The sequence below is a fragment of the Corylus avellana genome, chromosome 3, assembly GCF_965113065.1.
Source record: "Corylus avellana chromosome 3, dhCorAvel1.hap1.2, whole genome shotgun sequence".
Classification (NCBI taxonomy): Eukaryota; Viridiplantae; Streptophyta; class Magnoliopsida; order Fagales; family Betulaceae; genus Corylus; species Corylus avellana.
The window spans coordinates 24424459-24444984 of NC_142492.1; the positions used below are offsets into that span (position 1 = coordinate 24424459).

General features: G+C 32.7%; 2 protein-coding genes across 2 annotated transcripts; one reads left to right on the plus strand and one right to left on the minus strand.

The window, feature by feature from the left end:
• Positions 1–4663: 4663 nt before the first annotated feature.
• Positions 4664–7933, minus strand: LOC132175951 (MND1-interacting protein 1). Its single transcript, XM_059588048.2, has 2 exons — positions 5960–7933; positions 4664–5284 (listed from the first exon to the last, which is right to left on the minus strand). Exons 1-2 carry the CDS (start codon positions 7664–7666, stop codon positions 4766–4768), a joined length of 2226 nt encoding a protein of 741 aa, XP_059444031.2. The 5' UTR covers positions 7667–7933; the 3' UTR covers positions 4664–4765.
• Positions 7934–15158: 7225 nt separating this feature from the next.
• Positions 15159–17609, plus strand: LOC132175107 (plant intracellular Ras-group-related LRR protein 5). The gene is made up of 3 exons (XM_059586937.2): positions 15159–15816; positions 16318–17234; positions 17338–17609. The coding sequence occupies exons 1-3, from the start codon at positions 15282–15284 to the stop codon at positions 17485–17487; spliced, it is 1602 nt and encodes a 533-aa protein (XP_059442920.2). The 5' UTR covers positions 15159–15281; the 3' UTR covers positions 17488–17609.
• Positions 17610–20526: the final 2917 nt, after the last annotated feature.

Sequence of the window (20526 nt, forward strand, 5' to 3'; positions counted from 1 at the left end):
GTGGCTCATATATTTCATGATGTTAGGTTAACAACAAAGGTTCCTTCCTTCCATTTGTGGAAAGTTTGAAATATTGGGGCAACTAGCTGCATGCAACCTGTGACTCTGAGCAGGACCTTTTAGACTTTTAGTGCACCGTCTATGCCACTTGAGTTAGGTCAACCGGCCGTGCACCGTTGAGCCAACCACATAGAATGTCAGCATCCATTTAGAAAACTTGGCTTCATCATCAGTTTGGAGCTTTGTTGAACCATCTTTTGAACGGGTTGAACTGGCAACAAGTCACCTGCAAAATAAGGAAACACTATTGGGATGATGCCGGTGGGAGAAAAAACCAACCAGACGACTCTAATGCCTAAGTCAATAAAGTATCTAAAAAAATTGAATAAAGAGAGTGGGAGAGGAAGAATGTGTGTTCTTCTAATATGGATTACCTTACTTTTATAGAGTAGTTTCTCCTGCCTTCAATTGGCAGGGGAGTTATGTATGGTAAATGCAAGAAATAGGGGGTGGAGAAAAAGTTAACCAGAAGACTCTAATGCCTAAGATAGTAAGTTAGTCTATGGGAATAGTCTTTTGGAGTTCAAGAGTCTACAGGTCGATTGTTCTTGGGAAGTGACGTCTTTCTCCATTTCAAATATCCTCTCCATTTCTATGGGGGAGGTTCCTTGGTCCAATATGTCAATTATTTCCTTGTAGGGCATGATTTTGATTGCATTAATGATCGATTAGGGATTGATGAGAATGAATAGGTTTTTTTGGGTGGAGAAGATTCATCTTAGGAATCTAATTTAATCTAATATATCTAATCTAATCTAATCTAATATATATATATATATATATATATTAGATTAGATTAGATTAGATATATTAGATTAAATTAGATTCATCTATATATATATATATATATATATATATATATATATAATATGGGAGTTTTTAGTAGGAGGGCATAAAATTGCGACATGTGGCGTTTTAAAATGCTGCCAAGTGTCATTTTAAGTTAAAAATAATCAAAAGTTACTATGTTTCACACTTTCACTCAAACACTGCTTCCCCTTCCATGAAACGTGATAAACTAACCGTATTTACATTTTAAAACATCACATACGACAACAAAGAAAAGAAAATCATCTTCGTCAACAAGGTTCTCTTCTCTTTCTTTTTCTTTTTGTGCTTCTTGAGAAAAAAAAAAAAAAAAAAAACGTTCTCTCCAAACGTTTTTCAGTTTGTTTCTAGATCGTCCTCTTGCTCAAAATATTTCAAAAATTAGATTTAATTACGTTTGTACAATTTTTGTTCTCTCCAAATGTTCGTCAACAAGGTTCTCTTCTCTTTCTTTTTCTTTTTGTGCTTCTTGAGGAAAAAAAAATGTTCGTTTAATTTGTACAATTTTTTCTTCTCTCCAAACGTTTTTAAGTTTGTTTCTAGATTGTCCTCATGTTCAAAATATTTCAAAAATCAGATTTAATTACGTTTGTACAATTTTTGTTCTCTCCAAATGTTTTTCTCCTCCTGTTCAAAATATTTCAAAAATCAAATTTAATTACGTTAGTACATTTTTTGTTCTTTTCAAGTGTTTTTCATTTTGTTTTGATTTCAATATTTTGTTTCACTTTCACTCAAACATGGCTTCCCCTTCCATTGAACGTGATAAACTAACCATCTTTATAGTTTAAAACATGGCTTCCCCTTCCATTAAACGTGATAAACTAACCGTCTTTACATTTTAAAACATCACATACGACAACAAAGAAAAGAAAATCATCTTCGTCAACAAGGTTCTCTTCTCTTTATTTTTCTTTTTGTGCTTCTTGAGAAAAAAAATAAATGTTGTTTTAATTTGTACAATTTTGTTTCTCTCCAAACGTTTTTTAGTTTGTTTCTAGATTATCCTCTTGTTCAAAATATTTCAAAAATCAGATTTAATTACGTTTGTACAATTTTTGTTCTCTCCAAATGTTTTTCTCCTCCTGTTCAAAATATTTCAAAAATCAAATTTAATTACCTTAGTACATTTTTTGTTCTCTCCCAAGTGTTTTTCAGTTTGTTTTGATTTCAATATTTTGTTTCACTTTCACTCAAACATGGCTTCCCCTTCCATTGAACGTGATAAACTAACCATCTTTACAATTTAAAACATCACAGATTACAACAAACGAATAGAAAATCATCTTCGTCAACAAGGTTTTCTTCTCTTTCTTTTTCTTTTTGTGCTTCTTGAGAAAAAAAAAAAGGTTCCATTTAATTTGTATAATTTTTTTCTCTCCGAACTTTTTTCAGTTTGTTTCTAGATTGTCTTCCTGTTCAAAATATTTCAAAAATCAAATTTAATTAGGTTTGTAAAATTTTTGTTCTCCCCAAATGTTTTTCAGTTTGTTTTGATTTCAATATTTTGTTTCTAGATCGTCCTCATGTTCAAACTATTTCAAAGTTCAGAATTGATTCTGTTTGTACAATTTTTTTTCACTTCAAACGTTTTACAGTTTGTTTTGAATTCAATATTTTTACAATTTTTTTTAAAAAAAAAATGTATAAACACATACTAATAAGAAATCATATTTGCAATTGCAATTCTTCAAATTATCCTAATTTATGATGTTTGTAGATATAGAATACAGGTGATTGCTTTTTATTTCTTTTGGAAATAATTTACAATACGTCTAGAGGTATAGCCATTATTCTTCTTGAATTTTTATTTAATACCTTTATTTTGTTTTGTAGCATTAATTGCTTAATGTTGTTAGTGTACGTTTTTCTCAATAGATTTTCTTGCTAAATAAATATTACAATTAATAAATTGAATTGTTATATAATTATATTATTTAGTTGAGATATGATTCAAAACAATGTCACTGAAACTATTGTTATATTTATCTTAACTTTAAAAAAATAATAAATAAATAAAATCCTATCTATCATGTTTGTAATTAAATGCAAGTGATTTCTTTTATTTTTTTTTCATTATTCTTCTTAATTTTTATTTAGTTTCTTTACTCTTTTTTTTTCTAGCATTAATTTCTAACAATACATTTTGTTTGTATTGCACTCTTTAGCTAAAATAATTAACATGGCAGATCTATAATTGATATGCGTTAAGGTTGTTTTAAAATGCATCCCTATTTTTCATTTTTGGTTAAATTGAAATTAAGATTGATGCCAATTTTTCACTTTTAAGTAAAAAAACATAGCATTATGATATAATAACTCAAATTGTTCTTATCCAATTTGTAGATTATCTATTATGTTTGACATATATATGCTTTTGTGTGAATATATAATTTGTAAGCTTATAAACACATTTTACAAAAAAACTTTTATAAACTGATGTGGCACAATATGATTGGGTTTAAAAAAAAAAAAAAAACATTTTGTAAAATGTATTTGTAAGCTTAGCATTTTCCGATGGGTATAGCTAAAAGGTTGTTTTTTATGCAAAAATAAAATAAAAATAAAAATAAAAATAAAAAGTTTTTTTTTGAATGATTATATAGTCAAAAAAATATTTATAGTTCCTTTCATTTTATACTATATCTATAAGTACAACTATTTAATAGGTTTCAATTTATAAGGTTACACTTTATAAATTTATAAATTTAATGATAACCATGATTTAATGAACTTTTTTTTATTTTGGATAGCCAATTAGTTAATTCAATGAGGAGAAGGAAATTAGTTAGTGTAATTTCTCAAACTTCTCTCTTTGAAAGTATTTTAAATAAAGTTATTTTAGGAATGCAATTATGCAAGGATAAGGCCTAAGGGCATGGAAAAATGACTTGAGCATTTGTGTTGTTGTAAAATGTAAATGGTCTCTCAATACTTTTCTTTTTCTTTAAAGCTTTATAGAAGGGTTTTTTTTTTTTTTTTTTCATGCTTGAAACTTTTTTTTTTTTTTTCCTTCTGTCATTTATACATCTACTAAGTGTTACTATTATTATTTTTTTCCTGTCCTGTCATTTTTAAAAACGTACAACCCGTGCATTGCACGGGGTACAAGCTCATTTCATATAAAACAAGACCCTCAAATGCCCATTTCATTATAAGGTACACCCTGTTAGCTTGCGGTTAATGATATAGTTTTAAATTTGATATATATATAGCCTAATTTTGAAAAAAAAAAAAAAAAAGAAGCCCAAAATCAATGATTTTAAATACAACATTAATTCTATAAATTTGTTTGAACTAAGAGATAATTATGCAAGATTTGCTTCCAAATATATGATATCCTAATGATAGTGAAGGCAAGCTCTAACTAGAGGAGACGAGACGATACGTGGGATCTCTGATCTCATACATAAAGCAATTTAGCAGCTAGCATTTTAAACAAATGAATTAATAGTTAAAATTTGAACTACACGGATAAAAATCTTCAACAATTTTGTTGCCAAGTTTATTAGCAATTCGGAAAACAAATATAAGAGAGTTCATATGTAGCTCACTTACTCAAACATTCCCTAAGTAACTCACCCTTTTCTCATATAGGTGGACTTTATAAGAACTCTCACATTTACTGTATAAATTACTAGCAAATCAAACAACAAATTGAAAATCCGAAGCTGAACTACATAATATGAACTTGTTCAGAATTTTTAGTTGTAAAATTGACTGTCCATATATAAGTAAGTGTACATTTGTAACCATGTCATCCAAAAACATAATAGAAGAAAAATAAACAAACAAATCAAACACAAACCCCTTTTTGTAATGCTCTTACAATTATTCTCCATGAGTCCCTTCAATCCCCAACTCACAGTAAAAGTAACTATGAACTCGCACCATAAACACGGATTCTTTGTTCAATTGGAACCCTGCAGCATGGACAAGTAGCTTTACCCTTTTTTCCATAGTTCTCACTGCAATTAGCACACATAACTTGGTGAGAACACGGCAAGAAAACAACAGAGACTTCATCTTTCATACAAAGTATGCATTCCCTATCACAATTGACTTCATTCTCTGAGGAATCTTTCAGACCATATAATTCATCAAGCAGCTTGTAAATGGTTTCTCCTCGTGGTTTGGCTCCCTCATTGTCTGCTGTGTATACCATATTTGATGGATTATGCAACTCGGTGGATTGAGCAGACGCTTTTAGACGTGAAAGTTCTTGCTCAAGTCTTTGAAGATCATCCTTATGCCGCTGGAAGTCTATCTCTATTTTTAGGCGTAAAGCCTCGAGCTTTCTTTTGTTACTAGCCTCAGCAGCTTCCTTGGAGCGTCTTTCCTCCTCCACTTGAGCCAAGGCTAGCTCTTTAGCCTTCACCTCCTGCCTCCACTTCAGCTGCAATAAGAAAATTGCGCATGCATAATTGGTTCACTAGTGAATATGGTATGTATTTGATAGAACAAATGGATTAACTTAGATTCACACAAAAGAAAATTCAGAGAAACTTATAAGTTGCTACAAAATTGGGTTAAAAAGCAAGCACCAAACAGAGACAGCTGTACATTCAAAGAAAATAACAGGATTAAACCAGTACAAAGAAAAGGCCTTAAAAATTCAGCTTAAGGCTCCAACAAGACAGCATGCAGATGACTAGAACATCGTGGACATGGTCGGTAAGCTGAAATTCGGGAAGCTTAGCAAAGTTATCAGAGTCAAGTGCTTCAACCCAAGACAATTTCATTGTTAAGGCATTTGATTTATCATCGTATGCAGCACCTTCTTTTTTTTTGAAAAAACAAAAAGGTTATCATCATATATATGTTACAGCATAATTATTGATCTTACTGATGGGGCAAAATTTTGTAATCTAACTTGTCATATTTCTGTGCAACATTTTGCTTCAATTGATTATCTAGTCTAGATTGGTTCCTCATTTGTTATCATCAACCCAGATACATTACATACTTCATCTTTAAATCCTTATCTTATCACTTTTATTAAAAGGTCATAACGAGAGTGTGTGTGAGTGTGAAGATAGATAAATTAAACATAAATTAATATTCTTAACACCTCAACTTCTTTCTGAGCCTGTTTGATCCGATCCAGATGATGTTGCAACTCCTTTATCTTCTCTTTCTCGTCTGCAATCTCGTCCTGTAGCTTACCTTTCTGTTTTTCCCAAGCTAAAAGCTTCTTCTGGCACTTCTTCTCCCTCTTTGCAACCTCCAAACATGTCCTGACCGATTCTGACGCACTTAACTTAGAAGCCTCCATCTCTGCTCGGATTTCTGCATTCTCAATCTCAAGTCGTCTCACAGCCGAATTCGCCTGGTCCACTTGACCACTAGCCTTTCTCAAAGCATTCTCCATCTCCGATAGTCGCTTCATGGTTGACTCCTCAAGAGTTTGTTTCCCTTTCTTCAACCTTTGAGTCTCCTCCTTTTCTATTCTCAACATCTTAAGCTCAGTCAGGTCATGACAAAGCTTTCTTGCAGCTTGCATTGCCTTCTGGTGTGCCCACTCCTTCCGCTCCTTCGCTTGTCTCTCAAGATCCTTAACCTGATGAAGCAGAGTTACTATCATCTCATCCTTCTGATCTTCTGCCACAGACTCCCAACTCTCATCAATTTTCAAATCATGAAATTTACACAAAACCGAATTTACAACCTCTTGGTTCTTCAAACCCAAAGGCTCCTCACTCTGCTCGACTGGAACTTCAGTCCCCAATACAACATTGGCATCCCCATGCGACAAAGCACTCGGGCAAGCTTGGGACCGTGGCTGCAGCTGTTTTGAGTTGGCCCGGAAACCAGCAGCAAACATTGCAACATTCCTTTTCAACAAGGACTTCATAGAAGGAGAAAGATTAAACCTCTTCGGACACTCAATATCTCTCTGCAAAGTCACCTCTGTGCCACACGAGAAAAACCCATTAACTGGGAACTCCGACCCTCCCCCATTCCCAAAACCCCACCCACCATGAAACCTGCAAAGTGCCGGGGCCACAACACCACGATCACTACCGCTCTCAACACCACTAGAAACCGCAGGATTGCTAATAAGACCCTTGTTTCCCATATTTGAAGAAGGAATCACCGGGATTTCAATACTACTTGCCCGACCCACATGAAGATCACTCATAAGCAAACACCACATGGCATCACCCTTACTCAAATGTGGCTTGACCTGCTGCAACAAACACACCATACCCGCAAGCGAATACTCTTCCAACTGCCTCAAATCCGTGAATACGGGCTCCGACTCATCCGAATTTCCATTACCACCACTACTAACATCGCCATCACCATCACCACCAACACTACCCCCACAATTACCACAATTACTACTACCACTACTATTCAAATAAGCCAATGAGTTATGCATAATGTTTGTCAACACATCCATGCCACCATAGCAATGCCCGTTTCGCAATATCGCTTTCAGGGCAACATCCTCATCGTAACCCAATGCAACAAGTTTAGATACAGCTTCATTGTACAAGAATTCCAAGTTTTTCAACAGAATTTCCTCTAACTGTTCCTCGGTGCAGTAACCCCACCCGTTATCTTCGTTATTTGAGTTATCAAGATCATTGTTCTGGGTCGAATCCTTGAGACCCAGATGACCCAGATGGTATTTCAAAGATTTGAGACCCGAATCAAATATGGATTTGGTCATTGATGCTCGGTCCATGTGAGCACAGGGATCGAATTCTGGTTTCACTGATCGGATCCTCCGATTCGCTCGGATGTGCTTCTCTCTTACAGTGCAACCCATGTGCGCGTGTATATGTATAAACAGAGAGAATGATAAAGAAGTGTATTGGAATTACAAAGAGAAATATAGTATTATTGTATGAAAATAAGCATCAAATTTTGATCGGATTTGAGAGACTCACGCTACGTTTTGGTGAGGATCGGCGTATGATTCTGCTGTGTTTGCTGAAAATACCCAGAGACAGAGAGAGGAGCATGCAGATGCAGCCCGATTGGGTTAGGGGTTGTGTTTGCGATGTCCGAACATGGACATGATTCATGATTTGGACCAAGGGATTGAAATCCCTATAATTTTCTTTAAATTTAAGAGTCAATTTTATAAATCTCCGTCGTTTAACTCGCGTCTAAAATAAGTCATATTTTAGTATTTAATGAAAAAATTATTAATTTCTTTGGAATTAGGATTCTCTTCTATTGATGTGAAAAGACAAAATAATCTTCTAATATAATTAACTGTATTCTCCGGTTCTTTTGAACCGAATAAGATCCTGTTCTATTTCTTTGAGAGTAAATTTGAGGAAGATACCCAAACATAGGATTCGTAGCTTCCTCAAATTTATGAATTTAAGATTCTCAAATTCATAAATCGCAGTCATTCATCTCATATAAGTGTTAATAAGCCATATTTTAGTATTTAATGGGGAAGTTACTCTTAAGGAAATGGAAATGAATCATCTCTAGTCTATTTTGGACTGCAGAATATCTCGTTCATGACTATGATTTCTTCTAAGAATAAATTCTTAAGACACTTGTCCCACTAACAAAAAATAAGGGGTGGTTGGCCACCTCATCTTGGCCAAAGGGGTTGGCCGGACCACTCCATTTTAGCTAGGATGGCCGGCCAGGGGTGGCCGAACCACCCCCAAGGCCCTTGGGGGTGGTGCGGTGCGGCCACCCCCTATGGCCAAATTAAAAAAACAAATAGTTTGGCCCACCCCAAGGGCCATGGGGTGGCCGGGGGTGGTCCACCCCAGACCAGTCGAACCACCCCTGGGCCCAATAGGGGTGGTCCGGCCACCTCCAAGGGCCAAACAAATTTTTTTATTTTTTTGTTTGGCCCTTAGGGATGGCCAGACCACCCCCTTTGGGCCTAGGATGACTTCGGCCGGACCATCCCCAAGAGCCATGGCCAGCGACCCCTTAATTTTCTATAATTATTTTTAAAATATATAAAATATTTTATTTTTATTAATAAGACAGATGTCCTATTTATAGCTTCAAGATCTCTCTAAGTCTCTCTAGAGAGATCTTGACCATTAACTAAATATTCTTCACTCCATGGACTAGAGAGGATCATGTTTCCAAAGAAACATAAGTTTAGTAGTTTTCTCATTAAATGCTGAAACATGACTTATTTTAGACGTTTAGATAAGACAAACATGTGAGATTTAAGAATCTCAAATTTAAAGGGAATATTAGGGTATCTCAATCTCCCTCAAGGAAACATAGGTTTATTAGCTTCTCATTAAATGCTGAAACATGAACAGCTGAGATTTATAAATTTGAGAATCTCAAATTTTTTTTAAAAAAAATTATAGAATCTCAAATTTTTTTAAAAAAAAATTATAAGGGATCCCAATGCTCGGTCAAGCACCATAAAGCCTTATGGGCTGGAATTCTCGATGGACCACTATTAAAACTAAATTTTGTTTATCTCAATTTAAGCCAAACTACTTGTTGCAGTAAACATAACCCAATAATAATAATAATAAAAAAAAAAAAAAAAATTAATCCATGAAAATTGAGGGTGCAATTATTAGATTTTATTATATCTAATATAGTTTTTTTTTTTTTCTAATTATTATATCTTATATTACAAGAATAATATTATTAACCACATTTTTATCATATAATGCTAAAAGAAAGGCTAACATCTTCTTTTATGTCCTTCCAAAATTAATGTGGCTTTTAAAATTATCATTTAGTTAAAATTCAATAATAATATATCACAAGTTTAATGGTAATTTTAAGAGTCACATCAATTTTGAGACGATATGTGTCTTCCTTTTAGTATTATTCAATGATGCTGATACACAACAGTTTTAAGTTTTAACCAACTCTTAAATTAGTCTTTATTAAAAATAAGAAAATAATAAAGAAGAAAATTCAAAATTTTAATTTATTTTTGGGTAAAGTCCACATTACCCCCTCAAACTACCACTCAATTGACAATGTCTTCCCTAAACTTTCAATTATGACAATATCCCCCTAAACTACCAAAACATTGTCAATGTCCTCCCCAAGAATAACAAAAAGATCAAATTGCCCTTATATAATTCTTAATAAGACAAAAATACCCTTATAAATTAAAAAAAAATTAAATTTTTTTTTAAAAACAAAAAATTTTAATTTCAAAAGAACAATTTTTTTATAAAAAAAAAAAAACAAAAAAAACAAAACAAATATTTTTTTAAAAAAAAAAAACTGAAATTTTATTTTAAAAAATTTTAAAAACAAAATAAAAAACGAAATTTTTATAACAAAAAAATAATAGAAATTTTTGAATTTTTTTCTTATAAAAAGGATTTTTTAAAAAAAAATTTTAATTTTCTACCCTTTGGATTTTTTTTATAATTAGTTTAGGTTTTTTCTAGAAGTTTTATTATTTTTTGTTTTTATTTTAGTAAGGGTAGTTTCGTTATTGGGGGGAATATTGACAATTTTTTGTAGTTTAAGAGGGACATTGTCACAATTAAAAGTTTGGGAGGACATTGTCAATTGGGTGATAGTTTGAAGGGATTATATGGACTTTTCCCTTTATTTTTTTTTAAAAAGTTCTTAATAGGCAGCCCAACTGGGATCAAACTTTATTCCAAAATTTGAAATTTTGCAAAACCTTAAGACAAGTTTTAAACTTTTGGGCTCAAAATCCATTTAATCCTCCCCCTAGCCCATCTAAACCCAAAGCCTAACTAACTAAGCCATATCACAGGTTCAGCCCAAGCAATTTCTTAACGGAAGAGATAGTACATACCCGGGCCAAAAGTTAACATCCCTTGCTTGCCTTGCAAATAATGAGAACATTAAAATATTTACAATATTTTGATTTAATTATAAAATATTGTGACACCTGTCACTTACAATAAAACAAAAAACAAAAAAAACAAATTGTTTTTTGTTTTTGTTAATTTTGGTGAGTGTGTGTGGTTGCTATTTTTAATTAATTAAATTTAGAGAAATGCTAGAGTCTAATAAAAACTTCACATTTTGCCCATAAAAGTCCAAGCGGTAAGATGCCACATCATATTTTTTATACTTAATTTTTATATTTGGTAATTTTGTTCTTGTTTAGTTCATATTTTTTAGTTGAGGAAAAAAAATAAAACAAAAAGAAGATGATGTGGCATCTTGTCAGTTGTCACATAAAAATTTATGAATAAAATATGAAGTTTTTATTAGATTTTACCATATCTTTTAAATTTAATAGAAAATACCTACTCAGCCGAGGCGTTATTAGGGGTCGTGGGGCGAATTTCACTATTGCAAAAAGATAACCGTCCTCTAAAAGAAAAGATAATTGATCCATGAATTTCGTTTTCAAAGATCATCTTTATTAGTGGTTTAGAACCAGAAGAGAGAGTATAAAATATAAATATGAAGAATTACAAAAGGGTCGTTAGCAGTTATAAAATATGGTTATAATAAATCCAAGAAGCATATATTATATTATATTAGGTATTATTTCGTGATCACCAATGTGGAATGTGGAATGCGAAATGGATAACGGCAACGGGAATCAACGTTGCTTTTGTCATGATGTTATGACAGCATAAAAAGGACATACATTGCACAAATTGGACTCTTTTTTTGTTGCACCATGCTCAATGAGACCTTTTTAGTCAGTAAAATCTCGATTATTAGTAAAACATCTTCTCCATACGGACCGGATAAGACTTTGATTTTGTTAAGTATGATCTCAAAGAATTGTTTGTACCCAAAAATATTCAAACAGTAGACCTGATGAGATGCCACCAAGACTAAGGCCCTTGCCGCTGCTTAAGCGAATCCCTTAGATTTATGAGACATTGTTGCATGAGCAATTCTTAATCATTAGGTATAATTACGGTTAAAATATTGACTAAATGATTAAATTTACTTATTTCTATTAGCTTAAGCTTTTAGGAAAAGTGGTAATTTAATACGATATCATAACTAAAGGTTTTGAGTTCAAAATTTAACTCCTTCATTTATCTCTCATTTCAAGTAGTGATTTAACAATTACGCTATCAACGTGGGAGCTACGAGAGGGCAAAGAGGCGGTGGAAAAAACATGAGATATTGGAATATCATATGTTATATATTGCAATAAACAATAAGATATAAACTGGAAATTGTTGTTTTTCTTGATAAATATAAACTAGCCAGGGTTTCATCATCAACACACATGCAGAACTGACTCAATTGTTCTATTTTTTATCACTGTGTTTTGCATACACCTAAATTTAATATATATATATATATTAGACGATTCAATTAGGCGGATTCAACCATGATCTCACTGAATAATAAATTAAGATGGAGTTTCAAAGAATATCTCAATTCAATCAAATTAATATTGCATAAATTAGTTCATACGTAATATCAACTTTTTAATGAGCCAACTTCATGATATAGAAGATTTTTAAAGAGATATATCTTTCGAGGTTCTGATAAGTTGCAAGAATTTCAAACCAACTATGTTTATTAATTTGTTTTGGGAATATTTCTTATTTTTTTATTTGAAAAAAGTATTTAATATGATATTAAGGTGAAAAACCTCAAGCCACTCCATGCGGAATTCCAGCCAATCCAATGAATGCGTGTAGAAAGGCAGACCACAGCATAAGCTAAAAGACTACGACTACAAGCCAAGCCGAACCCAAACCGTCCGCTAGAGCACCCTATTACATGACACAATCCGAGCTTGCAGAATTGAGTAAGCAATTGAACGAGATGTTGGAGTTAGGCTTCATAAGGCCCTCGAAGGCACCCTTTTGGGCCCCATACTATTTTTATAAGAAGCACGGCGGAAGCCTCCGGGTGCTCGATCAATTTCACTCTCATTTCTAGGTTCAGGCGCGAATAAAAAGACAATATTGTCCTAACTATGGACGAAATGGACATAACTCTTACATTTCTTAACATTTAATAAAAAAGAAATATCTTTACGTCTTCATTCGTATATTTTTTTCATTCAATGATCGAAGATTAAAAAAAAAAAAAAAAAAAAAAAAATCAGATAGAAGATAGAAAAGTAGTATATCTCTAGATAAAAAGTCATATTTTTGGTACTTATAAAAATATTTTATTTTATTTTTTAGTGGGTTTCATTTTATTGGACCAACCATTACCAAGTTAAGGAAATAGTTAGATTTGTCATGTGAAGCTATTGACCTAATAAACATAATTACTCACAAAACAAAAAAAAAGACCTGATAAACATAACGTGTGAAATCTCAACTGCAAAGATATGTTTTCATCACTGATGACATAATGGAACCTCTGTATTCTACCACTAAAATTGAGAAAAGAACTATAGTTACCATTGTTAAAGTATTAATTAAATTTAATTATTTATCATATCGTATTAATTTAAAATTTTAGGATAAATTATGATTTAACATAGTATTAAAATTGAGATTATAGCTTCGAACTTTAACGTTATATTTTGTTTATGGGAAAATTACACTTCACCCTCCCAAAGTTTGGGGCGATTTTTAATTCAACCACCAATGTTTCAATTTTTGCAATGCACCCCCCAAACTTGCAATTTTTTTTTTTTTCAATTCGACTAATTTCATCCAAAAAATTTCATATTGCCCCTAATTTTTTTACTTTTTTATTTTTTATTTAAAAAAAAATTGGGAGTTGCAAAAATGTCCAGATAGCCAAAGGGGGTGGCCGTAATATTTTTTTTTAATTTTTTTTATAAAAAAAAAAATAATAATAAATTAGAGGCAATATGAGAATCTTTGGATGAAATTGGTCGAATTGAAAAAAATTTGCAAGTTTAGGGGGGTGCATTGCAAAAATTGAAACATTGGTGGTCGAATTGAAATTGCCCCAAACTTTGACGGGGTAAAGTGTACTTTTCCCTTTGTTTATTCTTCATTTTCAATAAAAATAGTTCACTTGTTATTTGATCTCAAAAATATTAAAGTTTTAATTGTTTCTTATTCATTTAAACTTTTGAAACGAATGATGACAATCACTAGCTTTTTTTTTTAGCTTTTTTTTTTAAAGGAAAAAAAATATTTTACTCCCTTGGGTGGATAGACCTTTTCACCCCCTTTGGGCCTAGGATGACCTAGGTTAAAAGTATAAATGAGTAGATAGTTTAGGGAGTAAAGTGTATTTTTTTTTCTTTTTTTTACTTTGATTTTACGCTTAGGTAGAGTGCTCACTCTTGCCGTCCCTTCCTATATTTTTAATTATTAAAAAATAAAAAGAGAGAGAGAATAACCACCTTTGACATAAAAGAGAGACAACTTATATATATATATATATATATATATATATAAATCAGAAATGTTATTGAAAATTCAAAACTCATCCTACAAGGCAGGACAAGGACAAACCTGCAACAAGTAAAGATACAGCTAGCGGTATTATCATATACGTATTTTCTTGTGTACTATTATCTAACACTAATTCAAGCCCATATCTTTGAAAGCCAAATGAAGATGTTGAAAAAATTGTTTAAGAAATAATAAGACAACACAAGACTCTTGATAGAAGAAATGAGATGAAGACATTTTGTTTTTCCTTCTCAATACTTGTTTAAATAAAATACATGGTTGATATGAAAAAAATTCATATAATTATTTTTTTCTTCTATTATTATTTTGACATGTCTACACAAGAGGAGGAAGAGGATTCGAACTAGTAATCTCCGCATCCTAAGGCGTGGTTTCTAGCCGATTGAACTACCCCTAAGGACTTGAATAATGTTATTTAGTATGCTACTACACAACACAATTATCACATAATTAAAATGACGCGATAATAAAAATTAATTTTTATTATTTTTATTTACAGTAAAGAATGATTATACTACCGCATTATTAAATTATACGACAATCACATAATAATTTATTAAATAAGATTACCGGTGGTAAACCACCTCAAAATTTGTCTACTCTTTCTCTTTTTATTTATGCTCTTATTTCATCTTTTACATTTTATTATAGAATTATACATGTAATACATTATTAGTTAAGAAAATGAGATAGAAAATAGAAAGTATCCATAATATTTTGGTTCTGAGAATTTCATTAATAAAGGAAGCATGTGATAACTGATAAGTTACCATTAAAATTTATTTATTTCATGCATAACTACTACAAAAAGAGAGCTCTTATATATTATGTGAATAAAAAATAAAAATAAAAAAGAAATACCAACAGCTTTTATGGAGCCATTATATATAAATCTCATTGAGAATGGGAATATCAAGGATATTATTTTCTTTTACAAATTACATTTAAATAGAAATTTTATTCGAACGTTATAAATAGTCTAATCACAAGAACCTGAAGGCAGAAACCACTGCTCAGAGAAGCTTCAAAACCCAAGCCAGTTGTCTACCGGTTTTCCCAACCAACCAGTTTCAAATTGTTCATCAAACCACCATAGCCATGGCTGTAATACCCAAGCAAGACGCGCCATCACCTGCCGTTGTAGAAACGGTTCAAGAAATCACGAGAATCTACGGATCACTGACACCAAGGCCATCCATTGAAGAGCTTGAAGCAGCTATGTCTGTGCTCAAAACTGTGAATACCGAGGAGCAGATGAAGCTCGAGGAAATCTCAAAGCAAGAGGCTCTCCGAGATGTCCCCGAGGAGCTCTTCTCTGTGCTGCAGCAAGTGAGGAGGACCATGGTCTTGTTCCAGAGCTATCAACAGAGGTGGGAGGCTCTCCATCTGGTTGAGCTTGACAAGATGTTTCAGAACTTTGATGATCTCATTCAGAGAGCTTCTGGGTTGGTTTCTGGGGATACCCAGAATCAGGAACATGTTGTTTTGAGTCACCCATTTGAGAAATTTGGGAAAGAAAGTATAACCAGCGATGAGATTTTGGTGAAGAAAAACGAAGGCGTGGAATCAGAGGAAAACAATTTGAAAAGCTTGGCAAGGAGTTCTTCCGCGAAGGCTACTACTTTCTCTTCAGGTTAGCATCTATTTGTCATTTTTTTTTTGAGAATTTAGTAGTTTCAATAAATTATTCCTATGGTAGATAATCATGTTAATAGAAAGAGTTTATGAAAGGCATGCTATAGAACCCATATTAGTTTGAGGTCAATTTCAATCAAAGTTATAATTTGGGTTTTTATTTTAGATTTTAAAGGCTAAACTGCTTAAGATGGCTTCTTTTTTGGAAGTATTTTCTTCCTGCTTGTTTTAAGGAAACTAATGATCTTTACCAGTTTCATGTTGTCATTGAAGTTAAATTAGGTAAAAATATATTAATAGAACTGAAATTATAGTCGAAAAGGGTAATTCTTCTATGAGCCTGACAGTGAACAGAATGTTTAGTTATTCAGAAATCCATATTGGTAATTTGTTCTATAACTGCAAATAACTGGTTTCTTTTGAAATCTAGGCTACTGTGGATTATTAGGATGGTTGAAGTTTCTTCAATATCTTGATCTAGTTCTGGGTGTATTTGTAGGTGGTGCTGAGTTTGAGAAATTAAGTATAATGAAGGTAGCAGCTCTTATTGAAAAATCTGCTAAAGTTGGAGCAGTAGTTGTTGATCTTAAAGGGAAGTTGATGGATCAGATGGAGTGGCTTCCTTTATCAATTGGGAAGTTATCAGATGTCACTGAAATGGACCTATCTGAGAACAGTATCATGGCTCTTCCAGCCACCATTGGTGGCCTCAGGGCCTTAACAAAGCTTGATATTCACTCAAACCAACTCATCAACCTTCCTGAGTCATTTGGGGAACTAATCAATCTCACTGATCTCGACCTCCATGCAAACAGGTTAAGATCACTGCCGGCTTCTTTTGCGAACTTGATAAACCTCATTAATCTTGATTTGAGCTCAAATAACTTCACTCATTTACCAGAGACAATTGGAAATCTGATTTGCTTGAAGAGATTGGATGTAGAAACAAATGAGCTTGAGGACTTACCTTACACAATTGGATCTTGCTCGTCGCTCGAGGAGCTGCGGTTAGATTTCAATCAGCTCAGGGCTCTTCCTGAGGCAATTGGAAATCTTGAATGCTTGAAGATCCTCACTCTGCACTATAACAGAATTAAAGGTTTGCCAACAACAATGGGCAATCTTACCAATTTGATGGAACTTGATGTCAACTTCAATGAACTTGAATCAATACCGGAGAACCTATGTTTCGCAGTAAGTCTCAAGAAATTGAACGTGGGGAAGAACTTTGCAGATCTAAGAGCCTTGCCAAGATCTATTGGAAATCTTGAGCTGCTTGAAGAGTTGGACATAAGTGACAATCAAATAAGAATACTGCCGGATTCTTTCAGGTTTTTGTCAAAATTGAGAGTTTTTCAAGCTGATGAGACTCCTTTGGAAGTGCCACCAAGACAAGTAACCAAATTGGGTGCTCAGGTAATGTTTGATCTTCCAACTTCTGCACATTTTTTTTTTCCTTCTGCTGTATATTTCATGTTGGTTATATAACACTAACTATTTCAGCTTCTTTGTTCACCAGGCAGTTGTTCAGTACATGGCTGATCTTGTTGCTAAGGGGGATGCAAAATCTCCACCATCAAAGAAGAAGGGATTTTGGTTCTGGGTTTGCTCAATCTTTCGCCCTCGTCAGAGTAATTCCATCCAAAGCATGTCATTGTCAAGAGCTTAATTGTTTCATTGAACTCATGTCCATATTTGCAATTTTTTTGTTCTTTTTGTTTTAACAAATTGTTCTATATTTGTGGATTATTATACAAATCACTCAGTGATATCACAAAATTTTCAAAACTTCCTAGTTTTTGTCATCAATTCGTCTGTGTATGAATTATTCAAAACTATACATCCATGTAAAAATTATTACAGAAATATAGCTATGGCCTATGAGCTTCTTTATCCACCATATTTTCTCTTTTAACTATTCTATTTTTACATCAATCTTCCTTCTGTTTATTCCATCCCCCTCTCCCCAGCTTATATTTCTAGTTTTCCATCTTCCATGAACCTTTAATTAATCATTTTTATACATTGAAAGTCAATATATTATTTGTTATTGAAAAAGTCTTTATGTAGAAAAATATCCATATACTATATCTGGAGATAAGGTGGTATTTTCTTCATAGTGATAACGTTCATAACTGGATGGTGACAAAAGTTGACTTAATTAAGCTGCATCCAAAACCATCTCTTTCTTCCATTTATTTTTCTAAAACCGTGGGCTTGTAGCTGTTGTCACCGCTTTGCTGGATTCTACTTCTACACGTTAGTTGTCCAAAGAATCTTATTAATCTTATTTATAATAAGATTAATATATATATATATATATATATATATATATATATATAGACTTAAATATTTTAATCCTCAAAATAAATAAATTGTATTTGAAACAATGAAAAGACAAATGTGCCGGCACGACACTTCTTCTGACCTAGTTTGGTTCAACTCAAAGTCAAACTTTGTTGGGCTTCTTAGAAGTCTAACAAGTGCCACTCCACTTTCGACCTCCCGATGGATCATTTGTGCAACCCTAAGCCCTTTCAAATGTTTTCGGCCCATTGTGTTTTTATTACTGCTCGAATTCTCTCATTTTTCTCTCTCTATGTGAACATGTAAGAAAAACAATTGGAACGGTTAGCACAATGGGCCCATTGTGTTTTCAAAAGGTAAAAAGTTTTTTTATTTTTTATTTTATTTTTTCCTATTTGAAAACAAAGATTTAGAGTATGTTTCGAATTGCTTTTAAGAAATAGAGTTTTTAAGTAAAAAAAAAAACGTTTTTTTTTCGCAAAAGCTCAGTGCGTTTCGACTATTTTTGAGCTTTTTAGACCTTTAAAAGCGCTTTCAATTTTTTTTTTACCAAATAGGTTTTTTTTTCTTCAAATAAACTTTTTGAATGTTAAATGTACTTTTATGTACCTCAAATGCACACCCAATCATGCCCTTAAGCTTATAGACTAACTCCTACTATTGCAATTTCAATCAGTCATGTTTATGATTATTATTAATTTGGAACTTACTAACTTAAAATCACACGTGCATGCCTTAATACAATAAGTGTGATTCATTTCCATGTAATGTTTATAGCTCACAAGAGTAAGAATGAGTGATACTGATTCTATGAGTGACAATGAAGAACACAAGTAAAAAGGTACATCTTGCAATTTTTCATGCCGATCTTTAATTATTCGGGAATAGTATGATACTCTGGTTCAACAAGAACAATCTCAACACATCATTACCAACAACATATAGCATGGGTCACCTTTTGATTAGTCTGTCTCCTTTCTCTTTATGAAATACTGTTACATTTCTTGAGCTCTACCTTTTGCTTGTGTTATTCCCGAGTAATGTTAGAAGTTATTTTTATATTTTTCTTATGTCATTCAAAAAATAATGTGGCTTTTAAAATTATTATTGGCCTTATAATTGATTATTATTGAATTTTGATCAAATGGTGATTTTAAAAGCCATCTCATTCTTAAAGTGACACAAAAGGGATCAAAAAATGACTTCTATAATTACTCTGTTATTCCTCGACACTCACCAATCTTGATGGTTGCGGTGACTGCTAGAGTTATTTGGCAGCTGATCGCAAATTTTATGTAAAAATTCATTTCTCCTAAATTTGACTTCCCATAAAAACTAAAGAATCAATACAAACCAGGTATATTCATGATGCAATTTTTGCACCAAAGTCAAGGCTAAAGGATGACAAAAGCGCTTCGACTTCCTTGGTCAATTGATGAACAAAAATTGGCTGATCCTTGGGTCAAATAGGAACCCCATTTTCCAGCTTCTTTTTTATTTTTTATTTTTAAAGAAATTGTTGGCTACTCAAAGATTATAGCCCTAATACGGAAGTTCTAATACCGATTTGCTTACTTGTGTTCGTATAATTGACCGCATGCTGATCATCTAGTAAAAAATATCTACAAAGATAAGAAACAGATAAAGGTGAGTCGTTGGAAGTATTGGCAGAGAACACTTCGATGTCTAATTCAATTGAGTATTTGACAGAGAACCAATTGAAAATGAGAGTAAAGAGGACAAAGCATACATACCTCATAACAAGGACCATCATATCACATTCACTTATAGAACTATCGTTGGTATGGTAAGTGGGCTTGATATGAGATCGACTGAGAATTAAGGGTCTAATATAAAAGGTGACATATTCTTAAAAAAAATTTCATTCGAGAGATGCTCCAACGACCCATTCCTGTATTGAGGAAAGTTTAAATAGGTAAGACAGTAAATGGGGGATACCTTCCTTATATGGTCTCCTCACCAAGTGTTTGTTGCTTAGGAGACCGTTAATCGACGATTCTTTTAAGGAAGGGCTAACATGTCGGGCTCAGCCCCTCCTAAGGGTGTATGAACCTTTTTGGGCATGTGGGATAATGAGCTTTTATTGGATTTGAGTGGGCTCCAATGGGCCACTAATAAATAGATCACCACCTTGCAATAAAACATAGACAATCATGTGCTACATTACTTTGTAAGAGTTTTTTTTTTTTCAATTTTTTTTTTTGTAAGCCTAACATTTATCTAATAAGAAATCATTATCAAATCTTCTAATCACATAGTCATAATAGTATGGTTATCGATCTACATGGTGTTTACTTGATGAAATAGGAATTATAATCATGGCACAATCCAAATTAATCTATTTGTTGGGCTTAACTATCATAGGATATATATATGGGGA

Bases quoted from the DNA above. Each gene is read 5' to 3' on its own strand.
- LOC132175951 (XM_059588048.2), bottom strand. From the start codon at position 7,666: ATGGGTTGCACTGTAAGAGAGAAGCACATCCGAGCGAATCGGAGGATC. The intron at 5,285-5,959 runs GTGTTAAGAATA...TTCTTATTGCAG, and splicing joins AGGCTCAGAAAGAAGTTGAG to CTGAAGTGGAGGCAGGAGGT.
- LOC132175107 (XM_059586937.2), top strand. From the start codon at position 15,282: ATGGCTGTAATACCCAAGCAAGACGCGCCATCACCTGCCGTTGTAGAA. The intron at 15,817-16,317 runs GTTAGCATCTAT...GTGTATTTGTAG, and splicing joins GGCTACTACTTTCTCTTCAG to GTGGTGCTGAGTTTGAGAAA. The intron at 17,235-17,337 runs GTAATGTTTGAT...TTTGTTCACCAG, and splicing joins TAACCAAATTGGGTGCTCAG to GCAGTTGTTCAGTACATGGC.